Source organism: Ammodytes marinus (assembly GCF_949987685.1).
Source record: "Ammodytes marinus genome assembly, chromosome: 16".
NCBI lineage: Eukaryota > Metazoa > Chordata > Actinopteri > Uranoscopiformes > Ammodytidae > Ammodytes > Ammodytes marinus.
The window spans coordinates 23,688,055-23,715,453 of record NC_137220.1 but is presented as its reverse complement, the minus strand read 5'-3'; the positions used below and the strand labels follow the sequence as shown (position 1 = coordinate 23,715,453).

General features: G+C 42.7%; 1 protein-coding gene across 1 annotated transcript in view; it reads right to left on the bottom strand.

Moving 5' to 3' along the window:
- Positions 1 to 27,399, bottom strand: part of cep112 (centrosomal protein 112) — a gene marked incomplete at its 5' end in the record, with an annotated part of 136,182 nt that overhangs the window by 98,797 nt on the left and 9,986 nt on the right. Inside the window, 11 exons of the mRNA XM_080044108.1 lie at positions 2,916 to 2,995; positions 4,212 to 4,271; positions 4,498 to 4,590; positions 4,738 to 4,867; positions 5,343 to 5,497; positions 13,124 to 13,267; positions 13,801 to 13,919; positions 14,434 to 14,533; positions 16,830 to 16,916; positions 23,178 to 23,252; positions 23,377 to 23,424. Of these exons, the coding sequence (XP_079900234.1) occupies positions 2,916 to 2,995; positions 4,212 to 4,271; positions 4,498 to 4,590; positions 4,738 to 4,867; positions 5,343 to 5,497; positions 13,124 to 13,267; positions 13,801 to 13,919; positions 14,434 to 14,533; positions 16,830 to 16,916; positions 23,178 to 23,252; positions 23,377 to 23,424 (1,091 nt within the window). The remainder of the gene's footprint in view (positions 1 to 2,915; positions 2,996 to 4,211; positions 4,272 to 4,497; positions 4,591 to 4,737; positions 4,868 to 5,342; positions 5,498 to 13,123; positions 13,268 to 13,800; positions 13,920 to 14,433; positions 14,534 to 16,829; positions 16,917 to 23,177; positions 23,253 to 23,376; positions 23,425 to 27,399) is intronic.

The window sequence follows — 27,399 nt, the reverse complement described above, 5'->3', positions numbered from 1 at the left end:
TGGTAAGGCAGCCTCTTCTTCACGGGGAGAGAAATACCCTAATCTAGATATAGACCAGCTGTTTTCACTTTTTACCCACTATAAACATTCAGGTGATTTTCTGATGTTTTTTTAAAATTGTGATTTGGAGGTCACTGTTGCAAAAGCAGGCAAGCTGTTTCCCAGATGAGCTCCATCATCTCCCTCTCTTTCCCCCTCTCCTCTGTGGAGCATCTCTCCATCCCTATGCTAATGCCCTGTAATGATCTGAGACACGTTGGGATGAAAGAAGAGGAAAGAAACTTCTTCTCTGCACACAGCTTTGTAGTGCTTTCTATTATGGTTGCTATAGTAACACAGACAGAACACCAAAGAATGCAGCAATGCATATTTGCATGGTATGCCGGGCTGATCATCTCTTTATACTTGGAGAGAAAGGGGTGTGCATGACGGCTACATATGAACAACAATAATCAGGACTGGATACCTTCATCATCAGATGTCTTACTTACACAAGGAAGAAATACAGAATATCAAAACATTAAAATGGTCATTAATGGTTCTGAGTTAATGAACTCTTGATAGATTGTGTGGAACAACAAACAAATACAATACTGATCATAACACAGCGGACAAACCAAACAGGATTTGGCACACGGAAGGCATGTCGAGCAGTTCTCCGTCTTTAATTTCATCATCCATCCTCCCATCTGTACACACACACACATGCACACACCCATGTGTGCAGTCTTGCTTTGACTTTGTAGTTCGCTTTTAAAGGCCGTCAGTGTTGCCACGACAGCAGGCAGGTAGCACACATCAGACTGCTCAGCGTGTATGTGTGTGTGTATGTGTGTGTGTGGAGCCTGAGCACTTAATTAGCTTAGAGCCCGATGGGCCACTTGCCGTTTCTCAGTGTTTAAGACTAAACGAGGGAGAAACTGGCTCGTTACTGATACTAACAACAAGGATAATTTATGCACAAAAGGGATGTTTGTGCTGTGTTTAAGCTTGTCCTCTGTTGCCGTGATGACAATGACGAGTGAAAACAATAAGCGCGCACAACCATCAATGTCCCTTTGCGATCTTTGCGCTGAATACTAAACACCTTGAAACTGCTTTACTTGTTTTCATGATGTTTCACGGTGACAGAAAGACAGCAGAACAGTGATAATAAGCATGTCCTACAGCTTAAAACAAACTCACATTCACATTGAAGAAGCCACTTATAAAAGCGTTTGGTTAAGACACAAAGTGTCCTTAGCAATAGATCAGGACCCAGGAAAAAGCAAATAAAGCCACGTTGGACCCATTCTTTCTCCCAATCCAATGCCTCTGGGATGCTCTTACATTGTGACAAACAGAAGGGGAGGCGGTGATGGCACTGTGACTGGCGTAGGCCCTTTATGGCTGGAACTAGAGCAGAGCTTGTTGAATTGGTGTAGCGTTTAATTGTGCAGAACACATTCTGGTTTCTCCAGGGAAACTGTAATCTGCTTGTGACCAAGTAATGTGGCCCTGTATGGGATGAATTACCGATGAGATACAGGGTGAAGGTAAGAATCTGAGTCAGGTGATGGGTGACGGGGAAATAGGGTGGGTCTCTACTTCTAGGGACCCACCCTAACTATAGAGAAAGGATAATTTACCTTTTACCTTTATTTATAGGCTACAGGTAAATCCCATTGAGACCGGAGACTCTTTTTCAAGGGAGACCTGTTCCCATTCACGAGTTACCATTCATTCACATTCATACAGCGATAGCAGGCTAACTATCAAGAGCCATTTAGGGTTCAGTGTCTTGCTTAGGGACACCTCGATATGTGTATAGTTGCTTAAGAAACTTCTGCTGTGACACAGAGTTGAATTGACCTTAAAGCAGGACATCTGAACACACCACATTGACATATTAACACCTTATACACCTGTTATGGTTGATGTGCTGGCAAACATTTATTTGTGTGTTTTTTATACTTATTTTTTATTATTCTATCTAATGCAAAAGATTACCACAAACTTTCTTAAACTACATCTAAAGAAAGTCATGGTGTCTCTCTCTCTCATTAAATATTGAACCAACCGTATTGTTGTTCGGTTTTTTTCGCCGTGTTTTACATTCACAGAAACATGGTGTTTTCACTGTTTGATTTATACACTGGGATTAAGTTTGCTAGTTTTTTCAACACACAAACGCCCCATCGCATATGAAGCTCTGATCTGTGTGACTTCTCATCAGTTTCCTGGGTCTCAACTCCCACCGTACTAGTTTTTCAGTTCTAAAAAAGAAAAAAGATCAAAGACGGTGTGCAAAGGGTAGGCTTGTTAAAAGCCAAACTCCACCTTAAAAATCTGAATTCATACACGCTGTTCTCATGATCAAAGACTGAAGTCAGGAGACGTAAACAACTCCCTAATACACTTTGAAGCCCGCAAAGTCAAGGCTCAAATGTGTTATACTAATAACTGCAAAAAATAAATGCTCCTCTAACATTGTACATGTTGGAAACTTTATGACCAAAGGGTGCGATTTCGGTACAAACAGTTATAAAGCAGAAAAACATGTCCACATCTGCACCTGTGAAACAACCTCAGGTACACAGAGTTCAGGTTCTGGTGATGTTCTTAAGATAATTATGTGGAGTATTGCGTTCCCCGCCCCGAAAGTCTATCTGAATGTATTATAGCTGTACAATTCAGTGCTCTAGCTAGCAACCTATGTCAACCGTACACATCTGCAAAACACACACAGGCTGACATGCCGACGGTGAGCCTTAGAACAGTATGTACAACACTTGGCCAAGAGGGAAGGGGAAGGACCACACACACACACACACACACACACACACACACACACACACACACACACACACACACACACACACACACACACACACACACTCGCACAACAGTTCTGCTTTCAAACTATCTCACTGTACCTCAGTGCATCTTCGAGTTTGGCTATCTTTCTCTTGGCCTCTGTTTTCTCCTTCTCGGCTTCACTGTGGACTGCCAAAACCTGAGGGAGGGAGGGAGGGAGAGAGAGTAAAAGACATAGAGGAGGGGGGGGGGTGTAAGTGAGTGCAACAGCAGACACCATCAAACATCACTCAACAAAACTCTCCTGCCTGTGACCTTGTGCATCTGGTCTCGTCTCTTCTCTCTATCACCCCATCAAAAGCACCATCTGAGCCTATCTTGCCTGCAGGGCCTCTCTCTCTCTCTCTCTCTCTCTCTGCATCTATGTCAGCCATATGGGCCCCTTCTTATGTCCAGATACCACACTCTGTCCTCCTTCACAAGTCTTATTTACCGCTCCTGAGGAGTGGAAAAAAAGGAGGAATATTTCCAGGGTAAAAACAATAGGAAATTGAATGTCTGACTTCTTTTATTGTTTTCCTCTCCTGTCACCTTGCACAGAAGAAAAAAGATACAGAATGGAAAACAGACTGTATTTGAAGATAACACCAACATAAAAACCAAACAACTGACTTTCATTTGGAAGCCTGATTTCAATTCTCCCTGACCCCGAGTCTGAGGGCCAGCTAAGTTCTTGCAGGTGTATCAGCCCGAAGGGGCCCCCTGTCTCTGGGTATGCCAGCCTACCAACACACCAGCACACATATTAGAACTGTGGCACTTTGAAGATGACCCAGGTGCAAGCAGGTCTTTAAAAACCCAACATTTTGCCTAAGAAGTCTGGTCTTGGCTGGTCTGGTCCAGCTCAAATCATTTAACAATGGCCTCCTCACTCTCAGGTTTGCGGCTGCACTATTGCTTTGAAGAGAGTCCCTCCAAAGACCTGAGTGAATGGGCTATTAAGTGCAGGCCCATGGTACACTGACTGTGTATGCTTTAGAAGAAAAATCTAACCTTTTGAACGTCTTCTTTTGCAGATCGACTGGGCAAGTTTATTGGGATTTTCTTAAAACTCCCTTTCTCAACTTTCTTTTGCTTGATAACTAATAATGCTAAATTATAAATCCTCCTCTTTGGTCTCCTACATCTACCTGTTAATCAGGGTTCAGACTTTACGAGACCAGACATAAAATCTTAAAAGTAAAGGGGAACCAAAAAGAACATGTGATCCGAGGCTTTGATCTCCACTTGACCGTAATAACTTTGTCCAGGGCGGTTGTAACACAACGACAGAAGCTACAGAGCCTCAGCGGATCCATTTTCCACCAAAGGAGTGAACACACACACACACACACACACACGCACACACACGCTACCTTTTTCTCACAGTTGGTCTGCATTTCATCTTTTTCCTGTTGAAACTTTAAGCCTTGATCCTAAAAAGGAAGCAGAAACCACACAGTAAGGGCCAAGGTGACTATGTGACATCATACAAAGAGAATCGCATTGTTGCTACGGTGACAATGCGCCAGAAAAGACGCATGCCATTTGTGTTAAGAAGAAGAGTTATATGTGCATCTAGAGGAGTGTGCACAATCATATACACTTAAAAAAAAAAAAAAAAACATGCACACACCCATTCCCCCACCTCCCAAATCATACCCTGACTTGCTGGTGCCTTTGATGTTCACTCTCCAGGAGCTGCTGCTTGAGGTGAGCTACGGTTGTCTCCAAATCCTCCATCACTTGGAAAGACTGGAAGAGAGAAACAGAGAGGAAAAATGGCAAAAAAATAAATTCTCTTTTTTTAAAGTTACAGTTCTGTACGTTTGCATCAATCAACAGAAGAATTAGCATGGTGTCAGTGGGAGTTATGCATGTGTGATGTGTGGTAATGTAGACCTTGGCAGCGGACAGAGCGTGTTCCTGATGTAAGTGACTCATGTCCGTCTCATGTTTGGCTTGGAGCTTCTGCACAGTCTGCTTGTGCTGCTCACTCTGCTGCTCCTTCTCCCTCTGCACAATCGTGTTTCTGTCAAACAATTACAAGATCACAATGCCATTCCAACGTCACTAATTAAATAATCAGTCACTTCAGATCGTGGGTCTCTAAAGTTTTTATTTTTTTTTACAATAGAGTACACTTTGATGACTTATGAAGAATTGGCATACACAAGTAGTTTTGTGGGGTGGTGGAAAGGTGGCCGACAAATAACCATGAGGTCGCTGTTTGTATCCCCGGCACCTGACAGGAGGTAGTTATTTGTTAAACTAGTGGTGACTGGTATTACATTTACGGTGCCCATCATCTCTACAATTGTGCCCATGAGCAAGACACTTAACCCTGAACTGCTCCGGGGGCGCTGTAATATGGCTAACCCTGCGCTCTGACCCCCATATGCGTTGAATGAATTTAGTTGTACCTTGTGTAAATTGAAAATGAAGTAACTTTACTTAAATAGTATCCCACAGCCTCCTTTATGGTCCCTGCTATCACATATACAGACCGTCTGTTGGCCTCCTGCAGTTCAGCGCTGATGGATGCAATATGGATCTCCAAGCGGGCCTTCTCCTGTGTCACCTTCTGACGCAGCGCGTTGCCCTTCTCCACCTCCACCGACTGCTGTTTCACCCGCTGCTCCAGCTCACGCGCAGTTTGCTCCTGAAGCACAAGGATGGACAGAGTTCACTAAAACCAAACAGCTTGAACCAACTAAGGGCACCAAGCCTGAGAAAATGTCAGGGGTCGGAGAACTGTGTGCCCCCATAGCGAAGTCAGTTACAGAAATCTGGTTGCTAATACAGAGGAATGTGGCTCACAAATGTTGATGACCACCTCTCTGACTTGATTCCACAATTTACCAACTTTAAGACAATCTAGCAAAATATTTGAAGCCTATTATAGATTTTAAGTGCTTTACATATGTGCCTGACATGTAAGGCAAGGCAAGGACATTTATCTTTATAGCAGAATTCATACACAGATGCAGTTCAAAGTTCTTTACAGAATAAAAACAAAAAGAGGTAATTGCAAAAACAAACAGAAACCTATTACCATTTACTGCAATTAAAAGTATGCAAGAATATAAGAACATTTAAAACTGACGGTGTAAATACTGTTGCATTAGTCAAGTTTACTGAAAATGAACGCATGGACAATTTTTTTCCAAGGTCCTGCTTTGACAAGAAATCTTTAATTCTTTAAATATTTTTGAGGTGGTAGTAGGCAGATTTTAAAATGGCTTTTGATATGGCTATTCAAATTTAGGTCAGAGTCTAGAACTACACCGAGATTTCTGACTTGAGTTTTGGTATTAAGTGCGAGGGATTCAAGGTGTCTGAGTCTCTCCTCTTTGGCACCAAAAACAATCATTTCAGTCTTACTTTTGTTTAGTTTCAAAAAGTTATTGCACATCCAGTCATTCATTTGTTCAATGGATTTGTTTAGTGTGTCAATTGGACAGTATTCATCCGTAGATAGGGCTATGTAGATCTGAGTGTCGTCTGCGTAATTATGGTAGGAACTACTGTTGTGGCTGCATGCACAAATTGAGCAAAAGAGGCCCAAGGATCGACCCCCGGGAAACTCCATACTTTTTTTTACGCTTGGAGGTGCAGTTTCCAATGGATACAAAGTGTAAATCTAGGTTTGGACTCAAAATAAACAGTTGTTTGCTGGCATTCTCCGCAGATCTGTTAGATATCCAAAGAAACAAAAACAAGCATCCAGTCTACTCAAGCTCAAGTACAGTGTTCCTAGAGCTCTAACTCCAAGCTACTATTTCACCTTGTTGCCCTAAATATGACATTTGGATCAACTAATTTAAAAATTCTAATATATAATATGAAGGTTGGGCTTTATCAGACCCGCTCCAATGACATGCAGTACAGGGTTTTTCCTGCATTGAGAAAATTTTGGCGCCCGCCAAAGCGGATTTATCCATCGCCAAAGGAAAATCAGGAGCGCCAAAATGATAAAGATTGAGAATAAATTTGGCTATTTAAAACCTCTCCAAATTCAGCCCAATTTAAGTCATCCTTCTTGAGGGGCTGGGCAATATCTTGAATTTCATTTTCGATTACTATTAGGGCTTCCCCCAATCATGAAAAAACTAAAACAAACTAAAATAATGTGCAAGATATGTCACGCGCGGACAGGCGAGTCAAGTGACATACGAGAGAGAGACATGTACGACCTGATGTGCACCTCTAAACATCCCGACCAATTTGTTTATTCTCTTTAAAGGCCTACTTCACCGGTTTGAATATGAAGGTGTATTGAATTCTGAGATCCTATGTAGTATAAATGTGCAATTTTTTTTTAAAACCTAGCCTGAGAAATCGGTTCATCCTAGCCACAGAAAGAGAAATATAGGGTTAAAAAAAACTTACTTTGTAAATATTACTGTGATGTCACAGTAAAAGACATCACAGTAATATTTACAAAGTACGTTTTTTTTTAACCCTATATTTCTCTTTCTGTGATGTCACGAGAAAGAGAAATATAAGGTTAAAAAAAACACTCTTTCTGCCTTTTCTCAGGCTAGGATGAACCGATTTTAATTTTTTTTGCACATTTATACTACATAGGATCTCAGAATTCAATACACCTTCATATTCAAACCAGTGAAGTAGGCCTTTAAGTCGAATCATAGTGGTCTATGACCAAGCAATCAATGAATAAAAAAAGCAGGAAGTTTAAAGCTCCTTGAGTCTTGACTCCTGCCACCACAACTGTCAACACTGCAATGCAACTGCCTATTCACCCAGTTCCTTGACATAAATAAATCATGCCCTTACATTTAATGCTATCAAAAGACGTGCCCTATCAACACCATTTACAACGGGTTATTTTTATTTTGACATATTTATTTTATTCAATTATTAAAAATATGTTTCACTTATTTATCCTATTTCTTTTCTCCTTGTTTTCAGTTCAATTAGGCCTTAGTTTAAAGTCCAAAGTCATGGTGTTATTAGAAAAAAATCTTGTTAAAAGTAAAATAAATTCATAATGTTCTTAAATCAATGATTAACTGTCTTTAATAATCGTAATAACACAATGTGATTACTCAAAATAATCATGATTATGATTTTTTCTTTCTTCTTGCAATTTCCATGGTTTAGATCAATTAGAAACAATTTAAGTATTAAATAGGTAGGCCTAGTCATTATTAGTATTTTGACTTCATATCTACAGGTTGTTTATTGTGATTTCATAAGCGTCAATGAGCTCCATGGTTACGCAGTGATTGACAGGCTGACTGAAATGCTCTTGAGCTGGACAGAAACTCCCCTCTCCCAACCCCACACCCTCTTAAAATACACAAACCGTTTGCCTTTACTGTTGCACATAGTCGCGACACAAAGTCGGCCGCGTACTGAGCCCCCAAAGGCCCATTCTGAGCCAGGAAAAACCCTGACATGCTTATGCTTTATGTCCCGCAAGCCCGGTCTGAGCTGGGAAAGACAGCCTTTAGCTTCAGTGCCCCTGACTCCTGGAACAACTTACAGCAACAAATTAAACTAAATACCTTCATATCCTTTAACCAATTTAAACAAATATCTTAAATCTGCCAAACTTTACCTGTAACTGTTTTAATTAGGCTATATTGTACTTTCACCCATTTCATTTTAATTTCTGCCACTCTTCACCACTGTGTAAATGTTTCAATAGTTTTTTTCTCTTCACCTGTTGTTGTGTATTTGATGTATTTGCATTGAATATTGTGTATGTATTGTGGTTTTTCCTTTGAATTTGTTTGAACTCGACGTCATTGTAAATGAGGGTCACCCCTCAATTGGTCTCTCGAGGATAAAGTTAAATGAAAAGAAATGAAATATAATATTAAGGCTGAAATAAGCTCACTCCATTTTATGCTTACATTAGTTATTTCAAAAGTCAAAAGATCAATCAGAATTCAGATTTTCAATAAAGAAAATTGTCAAAGTGCAGCTGATCTAGACAGCTTCTTCCGGCACCGATTTGATGAAAAGAGACGTTCCCTCTCTACAGCATGTGCGCCCTTGTGTGTGTGTGTGTGTGTGTGTGTGTGTGTGTGTGTGTGTGTGTGTGTGTGTGCGCCTGTGACAGCATGGAATGCAGTGTGGGCAGGCTGATAAAGGTGATGACGGGGTGCTGATTAAAGATGGAGTGTGCTAGTCCATCTAGACGATGACAGAGGCTGGCGATGACAGGATGTGGAATGATGGCGAGCGGTGTGTTTGAAAAGAGAGTTGGAGAGCAGCGCCCGGCGAGGCTGGTGAGAGAGATTCTTGTCTTTGTGTTAGCGGTGCAGGGTGCTAAGAAAAGGAACAAGGGGCCTGTGTTGTGCTGGGTATACGCGTGCTGACACTTAGCTCTCTGGCAGGAGATGAGAAGAAGCACCTCTCCATACTGCGGCTGGACTGGGCACACCTGGACACGCTCAGTGGGAGTAAATGATGTCCTATAATTAGGTGTTTTAGAAGGAGAATTACAAGGTGTGAAGTGCAGACTACATAAGATACGTTCTGAGCTCCGCTCCCCTTCAGGGATAAAGAAGACATAAAGTCTTTGAAGATGAAAAAAAAAAACATGTAATTTGAAAGCAAAAAAGGCATACAGAGAGATGGATGACCTTTTACAGTTTATTTTTATCAGAACTAAAGGCCAGCAACTGGCTGACTGCCAGCATCAGTCATCTCCTGAGGCCTGTCGGGCTGTGTGTATGCATACATGTGTTTCAAACTGTAGTGTCAGAAGACAAGCAGCAATCAGAGAAACTCTGATAGAAGACATAAGAGAGAGACAGAGTAAACTGTGGGCTTGTGGAACAGGTGTCAAGCAAATGTTCCTGCAATTTAGTTTACTCCTGTTTGACAGTAACTATTACTGGGGATGCACACAGATGTATCTACTTTTCTGAGGCTGATAACACTATAGAAAACAATTATGACTGAGTAAGACACTGTTAAGTAATTTTAGTTTTGATACTTTAAAACATGAAAAATAACAGTGATTTAACTTATTTCACAGGGACACACTCCTAGGAACAAAATCAAATATGACAGGTTGTTGATAAAAGATATTATCAACAACCTGTCAAATAGCAGCATTAAAAAATAAATAAATGATTGCTACTAGATCAACTTTAACCACAAAGCAATATTAATCATATCTCCATTATCAGGCATTCAGATAACGACACGCATGAACTACAGTCAAGAGTTTTAGCTGGCGCAATACCTAGGCAGATACCGGCTTGTCTTTACTGTTTTTCAAACACCTACTCAGTCACTCTATCCTGCTCTGCCCTGTGCGTAGATAACGTCCAAAAATAACAGCATCTGACAGATGTGTAAGCCTCTTCTGAGATCTTTGATCCGTGTTGGATAGAAACCCAACCAGGTAGCAGTGGTGCACATGAACATTCCTCATTTCGGATCAGTATTAGAAAGGAACATGAATCATCAATCCCCGTTTGTCTTGGCTTCAAATCTTGCATGTGAACTTTTCACATTGTGTCCTGGGTATGAACTTTTATCAGCAGCTTCTGCACAACCTCCTCATAGTAACAGTGGAGTATTACTGGACTGACATGGAGAGACACAGCAATGCTCCGATATTATCCCGGTTAAGCTCATATTCCAACTAAGACGTTGTCATGTCAACAGCAGTTTCTGCTCACCTTAATCAGAATAAGGTCATACTTAGAATAAACCATAATGGACTATTCTGATCTTAATCACATTATAGTGGCATGTATATACACCCTGATTGGAATACATATTCCGCCCAGAGTTTTTGCTGCATTTTTCGGCATTTGCAGCAGTTTGCGACCCATGCCCTGGTTTATGGCTGTTAAACTAGAGTGTGTAAGAAATCAACAAGGTCCCTTCAAAAGAAGTGATGTCATTTATGCTGACGAAACAATGCAAGACAACGACAACGACATAAAGAATGTTAATTTTCTTTGTGCTGACGTCAGACATCATGACGCTTGTACCACAGAATTCTATAGACAGAATATTCAGAATATGTTGATTGACATGTAAACAGGAATATCCCTGGAGCTGCTGAACATGTCAACACCTTATTTGGAATATTGTCTTAACCGGAGTATGAACCTTCATCAAAACGCTGAAGATATGCTGTGCATCTAAACAAAGTCATTTAATATAAAAAAATCCACATTCTCAGAGTATGGTTGAATGATTCATTGAATTTAAAATGAAATCGTGATTCAAAAAATGTGAGCGATCAACAAATCAGAAAGGCTTTAGGAAATAGTTTGTGAAACGCGTTTGAGCCAGGGTTTTTGGTGCTCACCAATCACTGGCCAAAGGCGACTGTGTGCCAACACTAGCACATGAATCACAAGGAAACCTTGATATTCCCCGTGCAGAAAGATGGCCTGATGCAACGCTGACAAGTAAGGTATTATTCGGGGTTTAAGTCGACAGTTAGGTCTGTGCTGCAACAGTCGCCATCACTAGGTGTCAGCACTTGAAAAAGCACCACAAGCAGCACTATGTTACGAGTGTATGGCCAAAAAGTCCAATGAAAATAGTGACCCTTTAGCCCAGGCTTTTATAAATATACTATTTTGTTTTGCGCAATTGCACCTAACCAAATATGTATCTATTTACACCTTAACACATCAAATGTTTCACTGAGGTTACCTTTAGAAATGTCAATCATATTATCCGTCAGAAAATCTCAATTAGATATTTCCCACTAATTGTTCAGCTCAAATCTCCCAAAGGTCCCATAGCTGCTCAGGTCTTCTGACTGATATCCTGAAGGCTTTGTATGGTATAGCTAAGGGCGACAGGTCGACTGAACAAGACAGGCCTTTCACAACAAAAAGAACACAAGACGAAAAAACATTTTAAAAGATAGATGGCAACGCCAAAACAAGGATGCTGCAATAACTCACCTGAGATAAACTCCACTTTGAAAATTCTACACATGTTTTTGTGTGTGTGTGTGTGTGTGTGTGTGTGTGTGTGTGTGTGTGTGTGTGTGTGTGTGTGTGTGTGTGTGTGTGTGTGTGTGTGTGTGTGTGTGTGTGTGTGTGTGTGTGTGTGTGTGTGTGTGTGTGTGTGTGTAGGTCAGCCCAAACTCACAACAAGAGAACGGCTAATTAACATTGACAGAGGGTCTTTTCATTTTTCGGGGCCTTGTCTGTCCGTAATTATTAAAAAAGGGGGCCTTTTTACTAACCGGCCCCTGTACTGTCCAGTCTTTGATGCCTCTTAAATGTGTGCCTGCTGACAGATTAAGGCCAGAAGCAATATGTACGCGTGACACATTTGACAGCCCATGAATGCCCATACTGATAACAATACTATTTATGAAGCAGCGCATTGGACTGGCCTCTGGTTGTAAGTGCGATCGTGCACATTTCATTAGTGGGGATCATCAACACCAAAGTCCTTTCATGTGACATCAAAGAAAGCGTTGCTTTGGGAGGTGTGTGTATGTAGGCGTGCGTGCACATCTCCGAGCAAAACCGTGCGTAAGATATAATACACACTCGGATCAAAGACCTTCATAAAGGATGACAGATGGAAGATATGAGAGTCATTCTCACCCACAGGTTACAGGATGTCTCCCTTCATTTGAGCCATGGTTGCCGTTTTATAATTAGAGGTATGAAAGATGCATACACTTTCCTTAGAGCTAAACAATGAAAGAGGTTTATGCAAAAATATAACCGTCCCCTCACTCGGATACTGTTTGTTCCCATGAAAGCCTGGCGTTGGGTATAAAAAATGTAAAGTGTCACAACACTTGAATCAACCCTCATGCTCATACCCTATGGTGTAAAGTGATGATCAGAGACAGATGGAATAAACATACCAATCCAAGTTAAAGCTATAGTGCGTAACTTCTGTTGCCCCCATGAGGAATTCTGAGGAATTACAACAACACAGTCAGCGCATCTACATGAGGTAAGCCTTCTCTGTGATCGCGCATGGATTTGATACCTTTTGCTGTATGTACGTATTTATTTTTATAGCAGTAGAATCAACATCTGAAACATTTCTTGGCCGCTAATTGGGATTTTTTCGGAGCCAGTGTCAGGTGGTGACACCAGTTTGTACTGGCATACTGAGAAATACAGACAGTTTAGTGGATCTGATAGGCTAATGGCGATGGCTCGAATGTAACCGACATTCATTAATATGAAAAGGTTACGCACTTTAGCTTTAAGTAAAAGGAAAAGGTCAAGTCAGCAAACTGGTAAAAGTCCATTTGAACAACATGCAAAGCGGTACGTTATTTCTACAATTCACTCACCGTTGCTTGTGAGCGAGCGTTATATTCAGCCTCCATCTTTGCCAGCCTGAGGTTAGTGTCTTCCAACAGGTCCTGGATGTTCTCCGTGTGTTTCTTCTGCGACTCAAACTTCTCCTGCTCCATCTCCGTCACAGCTGTGTGAAGCTGCAAGGGCCCAAGGATGACAACACAACAGTCAGGGATATAATTCTGCTCGCATATCCGCGGCTACTTTGCTTTCTCCTTTCATAGAATCGGTGTCCTTAGGGAACTTAATGTCTTGCTTATTCAAGGGGAATAAACATCATTTATATGGCTAAGTAGGTTTTTTTATTTTATTTTTATATTACATCTGAGAAAAAAAAACTGTTCCACAAGGTTGCTCATCACATGCTAAATGACCCAGAAGAGAGGAGTGGAAATTTCATTAGGATCTTATTAAGGCCCAGCAGCGTGGATAACCAGAGTGAGTGAAAACACAATTTACCCAGGGCAGAGAGCATTAATTTTTCATCACACACAAAAAATAAACCCACACCAACTTAAGCACAGCATGAATAGAATAAAGATTTTTATAGCAGTATGGGCCTGGCTGCTTGTAGAGAGGACCGCTAGGCTCATGCTATCAAACAGCCTTCCTCTGGCTCAGGGCTGTTTCCACGGGGGTTGGACCGAGCCCTTCAAATGTTCTCCCTTACCTTCTTCTCCCACTCGTTTTTCAGGGAATCGGTGCTCTGATCCGACATCTTCTTCAGCTCACAAATCTGCTTCTCTTTGCTCTCGCAGATGACCTGGGATTCCCGTAGCACACTTTGAACTGTGGGAGCGTGCACACACACACGCACACGCACGCACGCACACACACACACACACACACACACACACACACACACACACACAAAGCAGTCAGGCCCTGCCTCAGGGTACGTACCCAGATGGACACACAGACAGACAGACATGCACCCATGCTCAATGATGCGTTGTCAGTAAATCAATGTTAATAAAGATATTGCTTCTTTCACTTGGCCAGAAGCACTTCTCTTTGCCACGTGTATATGTTTCTCATCAGATGCTTTTCGACACGGGTAAACTGAGGGGAGGGAGAGAGGAGTATGGAAGAGGAAAATGAGTCAGGGAGAAAAAGAAAGGCACATCTTATACCATTAAACTTTAGGTCGAGCAGCACAGCTGGAGAACGTCACTCTACACCAGCGCAGTCTCGTGCGGAATTGTATCTTTTTGGTGCTTTTTACGCTGAGTGTTCAGAGACACTTGTGTAAACACCCTCCCCCCCCCCCTCCAGTTAACCCAGCAATCCCCCGACCTCTCACCTTTCTTCTCAAGCTTACGGATCATCTCCTCCGATTCCTTCTGCTTGGCCCGGTAAACGCTCTTCATCTCCTCAATCTCACCATTCTTTCGGTCCAGAATCTAAGAAAGGGAGGGAGGGAGGAAAAATGTATTCAAGCCATACCGGGGAATATTCACTGCTTGGAAAAAAAAATTCCATCTTTTTTTGTACATTATGACGCTTCGTGTTAAAGTATCTTTGTTCACGATAAGCTATCAACCAAAAGCAGGCAAAAAAACACATTTTCCGTGGAAAGTCTACAATTGTTCCTTAAGAATTGTAAACACATCAGCGTCATTTACACACCGTGGACTAGGAATATATAAACAAAAACAACAACATTATTTTTCATCTTATTTACGGGGACGTGGAACCACTCATGTACACATACTTCGTCGTATGACCTGACAAGAGTTCATTTGGCAGTATATCCCTAATCCTAAAGGCGGCTACGGGCTAACTGAGTGAAATGGCATCTGGGTGGACCACCTGTGCTGAGGTGTGATGAGGTAACAGCATCTGCCTGCTGCTGCCATCTGTGAGTAATTGATTAAATCGGGCTATGGAGAGTTGGAGGTGCAGCGTAAAAAAAAAGGACAGTGTAGCAGACTTCATGTGCAGGGAGAAGTATTTCAGCTGCATAGTATGAGTATATACAGTGCTGCTATGTACTGTACTTTATACCATTGGTTCGAAAGGTGTGCCTACTGCCCAGTGTTGCAGAGGACACATTGTATAACAGTTTCTTTTGTTTTTGGCTAAACAGACTTGTACAACAACAGATGATGCTATGATTTTCTGGCTGAAATGGTAGAAGGGAAGAGTGCTTATTTTTCTACCAAGAGATGTCCCAAAGATCACAAGGCTTTATCTTTCTAGCATTTTGTTCTATCCAAGCGCGCTTAGTTGGAAAGCCTGTCATCCTCTGTGAGAATGGGATGGTGTGGAGATAAAAGGAGTACAGGGCTGCCGGAGCAAAAGTTCACAGAACATTTAGGGATACGCTATTTTCTATCCATTTCGTAAGCCCTGAGAGATTGTTGTCTTTTCAGGGGTCTGCTGAGCCAGGCGAAGATGACAAAGTGTCAGGGACAGGGAAAGTGGACTAGACGATGGGAAATGATGACAGCTTTTAGGGTTCCCATTTTAGGCTTTTTTAAAAGACATCCTAATGCAGGAGGGAACCCAGCCTTGTTGTCCATGACTTGAATCAATATCCCTCTGTGAATGGAGTATAGATAACTGAGCTGGAGAGGAAAAAATGCACCTTTAACTAGAGTTGGAACAAGAGGATTCTCTATACGGACAGAGAAACAAACACATTTCACAACATAAAACACAAACTTCATATAAACCAAATGGCATTCATTACGCAATGCATTGACTAATAATCCATCTTTATAAAGATGTGCTTCTCAACCTGGAGGTTATCAAATATTTTAGAACTACATATGGTGCAGATTCCCAACCATTACCATACAACACTGAGGCCTGTTCTCTCATTACCCTCTCCATTTCAAGCATGGGGGACAATGACCAGTGGCCTTTCAGCAGCATATACATTATTCATAAGGAAGACTAATTAAAAACTAAACCAAGCTTGCCCACCTTTCATCAGTCTCTTCAGAGTGCCGCCCCGGAATCACTCCTCCCTCCCCCCCTTTGAAGGGAATACTCACTGGGTAAAATTCGGAGGAAATTTAATCGGACATAACTGGCAATCTGTATGTAATTAAAGAGAGGCAGAGAAAGAGCTAGCTGTCATCCTGTCTCTTGTCAAACACAAAGAAGCAACTGGCATCTTAAAGTGGGGAGAAAATTGGAGTGTTTTTTTTTCTGTTTTATTAAAAGCTTGTGTGGCAGCAAAGGAAAGTCATATCGAGGACTTGACAGATCCCAGGTGCTTGATCTACTGCAGCCTAACTGATGGGCACACAACGTGAAATAAACCAGCGTCACTGCTATTTTCACCAGCCGACAGAGAGCTTTGAAGGGGGGGGGGCTGATTATTTGCCGGGGCGGGGCAATAAGAGGAGGAGAAACAACACCGCTCCTTTCCTTTTCATTAGCCACAAAATGGGATCAAGAGTGGATGATCGTAATGCCAGTTAAGTTGTTTTTACGAGCACTCGAGTGAACAGACCTGCCTGTCCAGTTAACCCCAGAAGAAAATGATCCAGTCACTTCAAAACACGGGACCTGTGAAATCTACACAGTTAAGTGTTGCACTAAGAAAATCGCTATCGTTAGAAACCTTTATCGAGTGACATCGATGTGCCTATTCTCAAACACCAGAAATGTAATATTGTGCTGGTGAACTCTCCTCCCACTAAAAAGGGCAGTGTGCATTAGATTGTAGAGTTTTGATTGATATACTTTCTCGACATCGGCATCGTGTCTCTGCTGCATCCTCAGCATCTCCTCCTGGTGCTTGGCCTCCAGAACCTTGATCTTCATCTCGCTCTAGAAAACAGACAGGACACTGAACGTCACACATACAGCATGTAACACTACGGACTCCTTTGAACTCACTGGTCAGAAACATCATCATACAGAGTGACAATCAAATACAAATGATTTAGAAATGCTAATGATTGAATACACTTAATTAACATTTGAAAACCTTTATCCATGTGCAGAGCTTCAAATGCCAGTGTGAAGTTAAGACGGACTTAACTTTGTGTGTGTGTGTGTGTGTGTGTGTGTGTGTGTGTGTGTGTGTGTGTGTGTGTGTGTGTGTGTGTGTGTGTGTGTGTGTGAGTGCGTGTGTGTTTATTATACAATCTTCATTGTGAAATGCAAAGTAAAAGAGTAAATGCCTGTGTGTTTGTATTGCTGTGTGAGTGGCTGTTTTCATTTGAACCCAGGATCAAAAGTTCAGCGTTGTAATGTGTAATGTGCACGCTTGGACATATCTGCTTTAGCTGGAGGCGTTCCCGGTCCTCGCCAATTACAGAGGGTGAGAAAAAAAACGTGCATTAGGGTGTTACTCGACTACATGAAAAATTCCGGTTATTTTTCATCTTTGATGATCTATTTATGTCATTACTGAAAAATGATCATCAGGATTGGGACATGGCGATATGACTCAGACATTGGGCTTGGCCTCTTAAAGGCGTTCCCTTGGCATGGCTGCATCCGTCTGCGGAGAGACACAAATTTTGAATGACTAAGAGGTATTTAAAAAAGGTGTTAAATTAAGTAATTGGTTGAAGAACAGTCAACAAAGCCCTGGGAGGCTGTAACGCTTTATGACACACTTAAGAGCAATTTTTTGGGTGCTGAAAGAAGGAGGGAGGGACAGCTTTTTCTATTCTCAGAGCCTCACCACAAGTGAGTACTAAAAAAAAAAAGGTAACACCTGTCTGAGGGCGTGCCGGGGGAAAAACAAAATGTTATCTCAAATAAAAAGGGGTTTAACCTCAGATATTAATAAGTATGAAAGTGGTCATAGATTTGCACGACATGCCTTGCTTTTTTAGCCTGTGGGTGATGCTAGAAAAACTGTAGCGTTGTCATTCTTTGGACTTTGACAACGAGGAAAATTTTATAGAAATAAAATATCATCTCAGCTGAATCTCTGTCATCTTTTAAATAACAATCATCCATTTTAATACACCCGTCAACCACACCTTTATATATTTTTTTATTATTTCTAGTTTTGCATGGCTTTTCTGATGCAACATTTTTTTAATTCATTTCCTTTTGGTCTTTTGTAAACAACATTTTACTTCCTAAAAAAATATGTTTTCACCTCCGTTTTCAAACCAATTTTTCCGAGTGAGTTATAAAATAAAAATAAACCCTAGATGCTTTCCGCTCACAAACGCACGGCACATCACAAAGAGGACCTTTGACAGAGTAGATGACTGGCCCTCCTGCTTTGATGTCAGGCCGCATGTTTAGTCACCGTCTGCTCTGGCGTGTTAATCAACCCTGGAGCGGGGTGACAATGTTCCTCCTTTCAAAGTGTGGCCGTGCGTGTGAACATGGCCGTGTGGTTAACAACATCCCGTGGCTACCTCCTTGTTTGTTTTAGTCATCAAAACAATTAAGTACAAAATTCCCCCACAACATAACTTGGCACAGTCAAACATACACTTACACTTTCTCCTGGTGTAAAAAGGCAAGAAGATGATGATGACCTGAATAAATATAGGATTCAATTTAGTGTATGCATATCAAAAAATTAAAACGTGAACTGCACACTGGATGTATAGGATGAAATAATATGTCTCCATGCTTTGGGATTGAAATGAAGGACTATATAAATGCCAGAGAGCAGCATAGATTTTGCACAATCATTCCGAGCAGCATTACAATTAAAACTTGTCTCACATAAAATTGCCTTAAAAATGTCTACCCTCATTACGGCACTTCAGCTACAAATAAACAGTGTATCCTTGACAATGCTTTGTGTTACTCTAAGTATTCTGTGGCTTTCATCAGTGCTTTTTTTCTAGATTTACCACCATTTCTTGTGCAATTGAGGGGACCACAGGAGACCTGTCAGAGGCAAAAGCAAAAGAAAGTAAGAGAAAGAGAGAGACAGACAGAGGGAGAGAAATGGCAGTGATTGAAAAGCAGAAGAGTTTAAAAAAAAGAAATAAGAAATGTGGGGGAGTCATTTCTTTCTTCAAATACTCTTTTGGAGAAAGTTTGACAAACTACATCAGGGGCGTTTGAAACTTGTTTATAAAAGGCTTCAGTGAAGAGAGGAAGGAGGAGGAGGCATGTTGCGTACACCTAAGGCGCCTGAGATGCCTTCAATCAGCCCGACTGGGTGGTGCAGCTTTCTTCACAGTTGTAGCGAGTGCTGTAAGATGCCATGTTTTTTGACACTTCGCCCTTGAAAGGATGAGTAGGATGAAGGCGAGGGTGGGGGAGGGGAGGGGGGGGGGGTGTAGTAGTGGTGTGTTTGGATATGAGAGAGGGAATGAGAGAGAATATGGGAACAGTTGCTTTTCCTGCTCTCGATAACCGGCGCAGGGTCAAGCCCTTCTTTTCCCCACAGCGGGAAGTGTTCACAAATCGTCTGCTAAATGTTTGGGCTCCACATAGCAAGGTGGCGTTTGTGCATCTCCACCATCTGAGATCTACAATGTCCAAATGATGCCACTTTAATCCTCAGTAAACACATATGCTCCTCTATAATCAGTATGCAGCCTCCTGCTATCTACTAAAGAGCAGCTAGATGCCTCCTCAACACTCTGTCAAGAAGATCATTTAGTGTAGGCTGTCCAGATAGTAAGGTGGGCAAAACCTCAGCTAACACTGGAGACACTCTGACAGTACACAGAAAATGACTCTCATAGTTTTTGCATAGCAAGTGAGTTATTACTTGAAATAGCTTCTTTGAATACATAGAGTACATAAGATTCAAGAACAGGGGATAGAGATTCTTGAAATAGTAACTTTATCATTACGAAACCATGTTGGTCCCTTGTGTCTTCCCAGCCTGAAGCATCCTCATGAAAGCCTTGCTATAGAACTATAGTCCCCTTTAAACTACTAAGGTTCAATAGCGTGCTCATTTTCAGCTTTGAAAAACGTTCAGATAAGACAGGCTGTGGCCCTCAAAATCACAGGCTTAGAGCTCGGGCTCCGTCCCAAAGGATCCTTATATTAAAGAAACTGCATCATTATGGCAACAGAAGGCAAAGGGGCCTGATCCCCAGTCAGGATCTTGTGACCATTAAAATGGGACTGTTGACACCAAAACACTCTTCTACCACGCGGTACATGCTGCCAAGAATCTCTCAGGTCAAGTACCAAGGGGTTATTTTGAAGAAGCATACACACACCCTCCCGCACAAACTTTAAAAGAAAGATGGAGTGCATTAATCAGCCTGTCAGTATCTCCTTAAGTGATCACATGACTGTGGCTGAGGCCTACACATCAGTTGCCATTTAATTGAATTTCCAAAGAAAGACCCAGCCCGTGTAATGCTGAGCCCTGCTAGGGTGTGCTGAAGGATTAGCAGGACTTTGCTGCCATGCCTTTGCAGACATTTTCCACAAGTCACCCGAATGCAAACGCACTGTATGAGCTAAGTGACTCAAAGTAATGTCTGCTTGCGGTGAAGTTTTTTCAGCTGCCACTCATTTCCCGTGAGTAAAAAGAGCAGTCAGCATCAGAATCAATGCAGTCGGAAGCTTAACGGGAGGATGAGCTTGGTGTGAAAGCTGAGATGTTTGTTAAGCTGTTGCCATGTGTCGTGTATAATGCTTCAAACCTGGGTAAACTTCTACTAGGCCTTGGGGATGAAAGGGAAGTTATGTCACCGTGATTTCATAGTCTGGGCCAGGACAGACACGCAATGGTGGGGTTGGACAAGGCTTCCATGGTTCTACAGGAAAGCTTATCTCGGCTATAGAGGATGATATGGTTAGAAGGTGGGATTGATGACTGCAGTCACTTCTATAGGGGAATACTGTGTGTGGTTGTGGGTATGTGTGTGGTCATAGCTGTATCCCTGTGGGGTTTCAGAGTTCTTAAAATCCACCTAACGCTCTTTTAATTGACAATGGTGACACAAGACACATGATCAGTGGGGGATTTTTAAAAAAATTATAGAAAAATCTAAAAGAAAGAAGGGGCTTTACACTGACATGTCATAGACCATACAGCCGTTATGATTCTCCGTTTACAAGGCAGAGGGTATAGTGAGATGGGAATTTCCACGACCTTACAGTGGGAAAAAAACAAATACCACATATAAACAGTCTACAGCCATGCTAGTTGCTCTGTGATGATGTCGTTAGACACAGAAATGCTTTAAGTTGAATACGAACACGGGGGACATTATGACCAATCCTTCCAACAGTTCTTAGGATATTTCACTAAAAAAACGTGTGAATCCCATGGTGGCGCAAAAAAAAGAAAAGTCAGGGGATCACCAAAGTCACCAATATTGTATGTAGCAAACCTTATGCCAATCCATGTCCAGTAGATGTTGAGGTATTTCAAAGGATCAGTGAAGTCATAAGGATTCCTCCCTCCTCCGGGGACCACACATGTCCGTGCAGAATTTCATGACAATACACGCCGTTGGTTGTTGAGGGATTTATGTCAGGACCAAAGTGAAGGACCAACTGAACGAACAACACCATGCCATCCCTAGAGCCACGCTGCAAGCATGTCTTTAAAGCACAAGCTCAGTCAGACAGTGACTTCAATAAGCCTTGGAGAGATGGAAGGTAAGGCCATGACACACACACACACACACACACACACACACACACACACACACACACACACACACACACACACACACACACACACACACACACACACACACACACACACACACACACACACACACACACACACACACACACACACACACACACACACACACACACACACACACACACACACACACACACACACACACACACACAATCTTACAATAGTCACTCTTTCATTTTCACCTACACTTTCATTCTGGCCTCAGTGGGAATGACAAGCCAGTTCAGTTTCCTTTAGCTTCTCTCCTAAAGATTTATTTCCCAAAGTCCAAACTGAATTTGAAAGTGTTTTCGTCCACCATACACATTCTAACTTACATTCAAGAGGGGGATACTGTAAATAGTATAATCACCTATCAATGTAATGCAATAATAAGGACATTGTAAACTTCACACGATATGATTGACTGCATGGCAATTGATTTTAAATGTTTTAAGTGCAGATTGTCTTGATGTTCCTAATATCTTGAAAACTCTGTGAAAGGAAGTAAAGTTGGTGAGAAGGATAAATACGTTCTTCGGAGAGATGTGCTAGCCTTTATATTCCCACCACACTCCGCTAGTCTGAGGCTGGATCAAAGAGCATGGGGACGTTACTTTAATGTTTCTCGTGTTGGTGCTGCTACATTCAATATCAGCCCACAGGTAGAATGATCAACTGAGTGGGTGTGGATGGGAGAATGTGTGTGTGTGTGTGTGTGTAATCCTCTCTTTGCATTCACCAACAGATCTTTGTAATGACAGGTCAATAAGCAAAGGCCGTTATTGTCCATTACGTCTATGTGTGTTTCTTTCTTTTTCCCTTTCTTTCCTTCTGCCCTCTCTCCCTCCATTCTCTGCCCTCCTCCCAGCGAAGCCCATCTAACTGACTGGAGCGCTTTTCCCCGAGCGGACATGAAAAGCCACGGCTATAACAGCCAAGTCATGCTCAGATTTATATTTAACAGTGCGGGTAAGGGGCGGATGGTGTGTGGGGGAGGGGGGGGGAATGAGTGGCGGCGTGGGAGAGGTGTGGGGAGATGCAGAGGGGGACTTCAAAGCATGCTTTCAGAATGGGATTTTCAGCTTAAATCCACATAAGGAAAAAAAAATAAAAAACTGTCAACACTGGGAAGCCGGCATTATTTTTGTCTTCTAAGGGGAAACGCTCGCCTGGGCCATTTCAACAATACGAACTATGCACAAAGATGTATGTACATGGCTGTGGGGGCGCCTAATGCCATAGAGCAGTCAGGGGAGCTTCAACCTCGGTACGTGTTCAACACTTGCTTGCTATACAAATTCTGAGCGTAGTGAATAGTGCTGAAAAGGGAAAGAAATTGCCTTACTGGAATGGATATACTATACTGTAAAGAGGAGACTTAAATATCATGTATTGCTTTTGAATACACAAAGACATGGCATCAGATTTAGGACATTATATTTAGAAGGTACTGTTGGGGTTTCATTAGGGGTTGTTTGTGTGGCGCGTACCTCCTTGCTCTGTACAAGCTGTGGGCCCAGATCATCTGCCAAGGTGCTGTTCCTCCCGACGCTCGACTTGAAAATCTACAGGAGACAAAGAGGAGCGAGATGAATTGATGAGTTGATGAATTGACGGAGGAGTTCAAAGACGCCACTTTGGTCTGTGTAACAATAGATGAACCACATGGGGACCCTCTTGATTACTTACCGGAGACAAGGGAATGGGCTTCTCTCGCAAATACCTGGGGTTTTCAATCTGCAAGAGTAAATAGAGAAACTTTTGAGCTGTCTTTCTCTTCTTCCTCTCCTAACAAAGCCCTCACCACTAGCAGAATCTAACCTCCGCCCTCACTTTGTCATAAACAATGCAGATAGCACATCAAAAGCTCTGTGCTGTGTGGATGGCAAGCCTCTTCCGTCAACCCTTGTCTGTTTAAGAAGACAGAATGCGCCGGGGATACTTCAAGGCATTGTGTGTGTGGCCCACTCTGTTTCCGCTCTCAGCCCCCTCTTTGCGGGTCCTTTTGTCAACACTCAGGACCGCTAATCTGTAAGCTATCCCCGCTCCGTTTACTGTCAGATGGAGACAAATGTGTATGACAATGCATGTTCTTTGAGTATAATATGAAACACAAGAGATCGAGAAAAAAAAAGAGTGAGCCTCTAAACTACCTGAACGTAAAAAGGGTCACAGTTCAAGTGACTCAAAGAATCCTGGTGCAACTTTTTTCCTTCCAATATTTGACGCATGTGTATGACCCCATTATTGTCTGGTGAACTCATACTATCATACAGTGGTTCCTTTCTCATGCGCTGGAGTCTGTCTTTAGGGGCAGCCAACTAGTCGCAAATTCACAGTCTTTTTAAAAAGCAGTAGAGCCGACATACAGAGATGACAGCATCCTCACACAGTAAACAGTTCTGTTGTTAATCTCTTCAATATGGGGGTGAGGAGGAAAACAAGGAGGGAAGGAGGTTAGTGTGGAAAATAGTGCAACAAAAATAATAATTTAATGTTGTAAGGTGGCACAACCCACACGCATTTATCCCAGAATGAATGGGTGATGAGAACAGGAGCTGAGCTTGTGAGTAGAATAGTAACAGCTACCGTACAAAGATGAAGCCACCACAATCTGTTGCTTCAGGGTGAGCCAGTGACAGGTGAAATAGATGGAGTAAGATCAAGTGGCTCTGCCTCTCGACTAAATCTGCCCTGGTGCAGGTAAAACACAGGTCAGGCATCCTGTTAGCTGACATACTGTAAGCCCTCATCAAAAGGAGACGGTTGGCTTCACTACAATCTGATTTATTGTAAAAATGTTATGCAAACACATGTAGGGAGACATATGTACAAGACCAGAGGACTCAGTATAGCCAGTGCAGTGTGATGAATTGCTACTTAAATTTGGCACTGGCTAAAATAAAAATCCATATTTACCAAGTGATGAATCAATCAATATCCTTTTTAACTTGTGCCAGGCTGAAAGAACAAGAATGGGATTTCTTTTTATACCAACAGACAGCTAGTCATCAGATTTGATTGAGCACGGCCCACAGGGCAAGGAAGACATGTAGACTAAATGCTGTGGTGTAACGCTGGCACGGTGCTATACTATACTTGGACTCTGGTGCACATGTACTGTACGCCTGTGCGCACAATCCTTCTCTGCGTGTCCACACACACACACACACACACACACACACACACACAGCTCTGTGCACATGTTTGTCCGGCCTCACAGTTGGCACGGCGTCCTGTGTCATTGGAACCTGACGTGGATGGATGGACGGTCGCAGAAGAGGAACAACACTCCACATCACAAGGGCAGGCTCTCCAGTCAAACAAACACACAGTGATTGATGGCAGCCTTGGGTTTGGACTATAGTGTTGAGCAAGCCGTCAGCACACCCACCTCACCACAGACAACGGACTGTCAAGTGGCAGGGACTTCCACGAAATTCTGTTTTTAGGAAGAATACACCATGTTTTTACCAAATTGTCGCTAATTTGCTTTGTTTTTTCACTGCACCTAACCTTAATGTAACACTCAACTTCAATTAGAGTTAGAGCTGTTGTTGCTCCAGCACACAAACCACAGACAGATGAAACAGATAGCGGTCCAGCTGACTCAGGTTTTTTGTTAGTAACAACTTCATTAACAATGTGTGTATGCATTTCTAACTACTGTGCATGTATGTGCACACCCGTGGCACCTAGTTGTGATATTTTTTAATAATTTATTTTTTCTTACCAGCTCCCAGTGCGAGTTGGAGGAGAGGAGGAGAGCCCCTGCTCTTTCCCTGGTTCAATTAACACATACAAACCTTGATAACGTGTTTGTTTACCTAGTTCAATGGGGTTTATAATGTGGTTTCTGTCTGAAAGTGGAAAAAATTAAGCATACGCTGAAACGATCATTGCTGCGGGCGCAAGGAGCGCAGGGCTTCTCGGCACTGGTGTGAACGGACAGATCTGTCAAGAGGAGCGCCGAAGTGAGACTCCCTTCTGAAAACAGGCGCTTCAGGACGCTTCCTTGTCCAGTGTGTTGGAGGCATAAGGTATACAATCCATGTGTGATCACGTAAGGCTTACTTCATGTAGATGCGCAGCCAGTTTTCACATAAGATTCCCCATGGGGGCGAACAAGTTACGCACTAAAGCTTTAAACAAACTCCCATTTGAGTGAAGCAATCTGCTGTCTACTGTGCAGTAAGGCCAACATTCTGACTTTATTACTTTAAAGGTGAAATGACCGACATGGACGGCTTCAGAAGATCTAAAAGCAAAGCTAACGATGTTAGAGATAGAGTGTTGAAATTTCGAAGGAGCTGGGCGCTTTGAAGCAGTGCATCTATAGAACTTCTGTAAACTTGAAGGGGGTTTGTGTGTGTGTGTGTGTGTGTGTGTGTGTGTGTGTGTGTGTGTGTGTGTGTGTGTGTGTGTGTGTGTGTGTGTGTGTGTGTGTGTGTGTGCGCGCGCGTGTGTGTGTGTGTGTGTATGTGTGTGTGTGTGTGTTTGTATGAGGGGGGAACATCTGTTGATTTGAAAGATGCAGGCTTGGGGGAGCGTTGCCAAGCAATGGCCCTTATCAGCATCTCAACACAGAGGAGTGCAGAGTGTAGCGGCGCACGTCTGCTGATAGATACATCAGATTAACCAGAGTATGGAAGGAGAGAGGGAGAGAAGAGTGCAACGGAGAGAGTCTGAGTAAAGAGAGGTACGGGGACAGACAGGGGGAGAAAGTGCCCTCTCCCCCTTGGCACTCGCAAGATAGGATGGCAGAACAGAGAGAAGCTGTTAGGGGGGGGGGGGGGGGGAAACTGAAAGTTAACTTTGTGAGTGATGTGGGATAAAGGACAGAGGTGACAAGCATAACGGAGGAGAAAAAGAGAGTTGGGGTCACGCAGGTGAGGAGATATGAAGCATAAATAAGGACAGAGAAGACATGAGGGCGGAGTGCTTATCGAGCCGTGGCCTGGTGCACTCCAGACAGAGACGATAAGAGACGGCACACACATCGTCAAATGCTCAAGTTTACACAACCCTTCTCCCACTCCTCATCCTAACCCTCACGTCCTACAGTAGCAGTGAGCTGCCTCGAGATAGCGCTTTCAAGAGTACTTTTTGTGAAGGAGTTCTTAACACCGCCTGTTCTGGAGTCAATACGGTTAAGTCAGCATTACAGCAGCGGTATTGATTGCCATCCAGGCGTGAGCTCAGGCATTTGGCTTGTCAGTGTGGTTGACGGAGTAAACAGAGAAGCTCAAGGCATGCCCCTGGACTCACCCCCAGGTTCCAGCTGTTGAGACGAGCCTCCAGGTCACTGTCACCGGGAGACATATTTGCCCTCAGCCGCCCGTCCCCCTGAGGTGGAAACAAGGGAGGGGGGGGGGGGGGGGAGTGGCAGAGAGAGCGTAAACAGCAGAAACTAAATGGAAATGAAAGAGGGGCTGGTGTCATAAATTACAGACGGGAATTTGAAAGATTTTCTTTGATTGGCGGTTTTGGCCTGAGGACGGGAACAGCAGACAGTTGATGGAGGTTATAATTTTGACACAATATATAATTCCTTTTTCTTGGCAACAACAAAAGGGTTATTCTTTAAAAGCTCACAGTCATACAGTCCACCCACATGTGTTCTCCTCCCATACTAACGGCACTCCACTCCCTCCTTATCTCCATCTCTCCCTCCACCCTGTTGCTCCATCTCACATACAGCACTCCAGATGT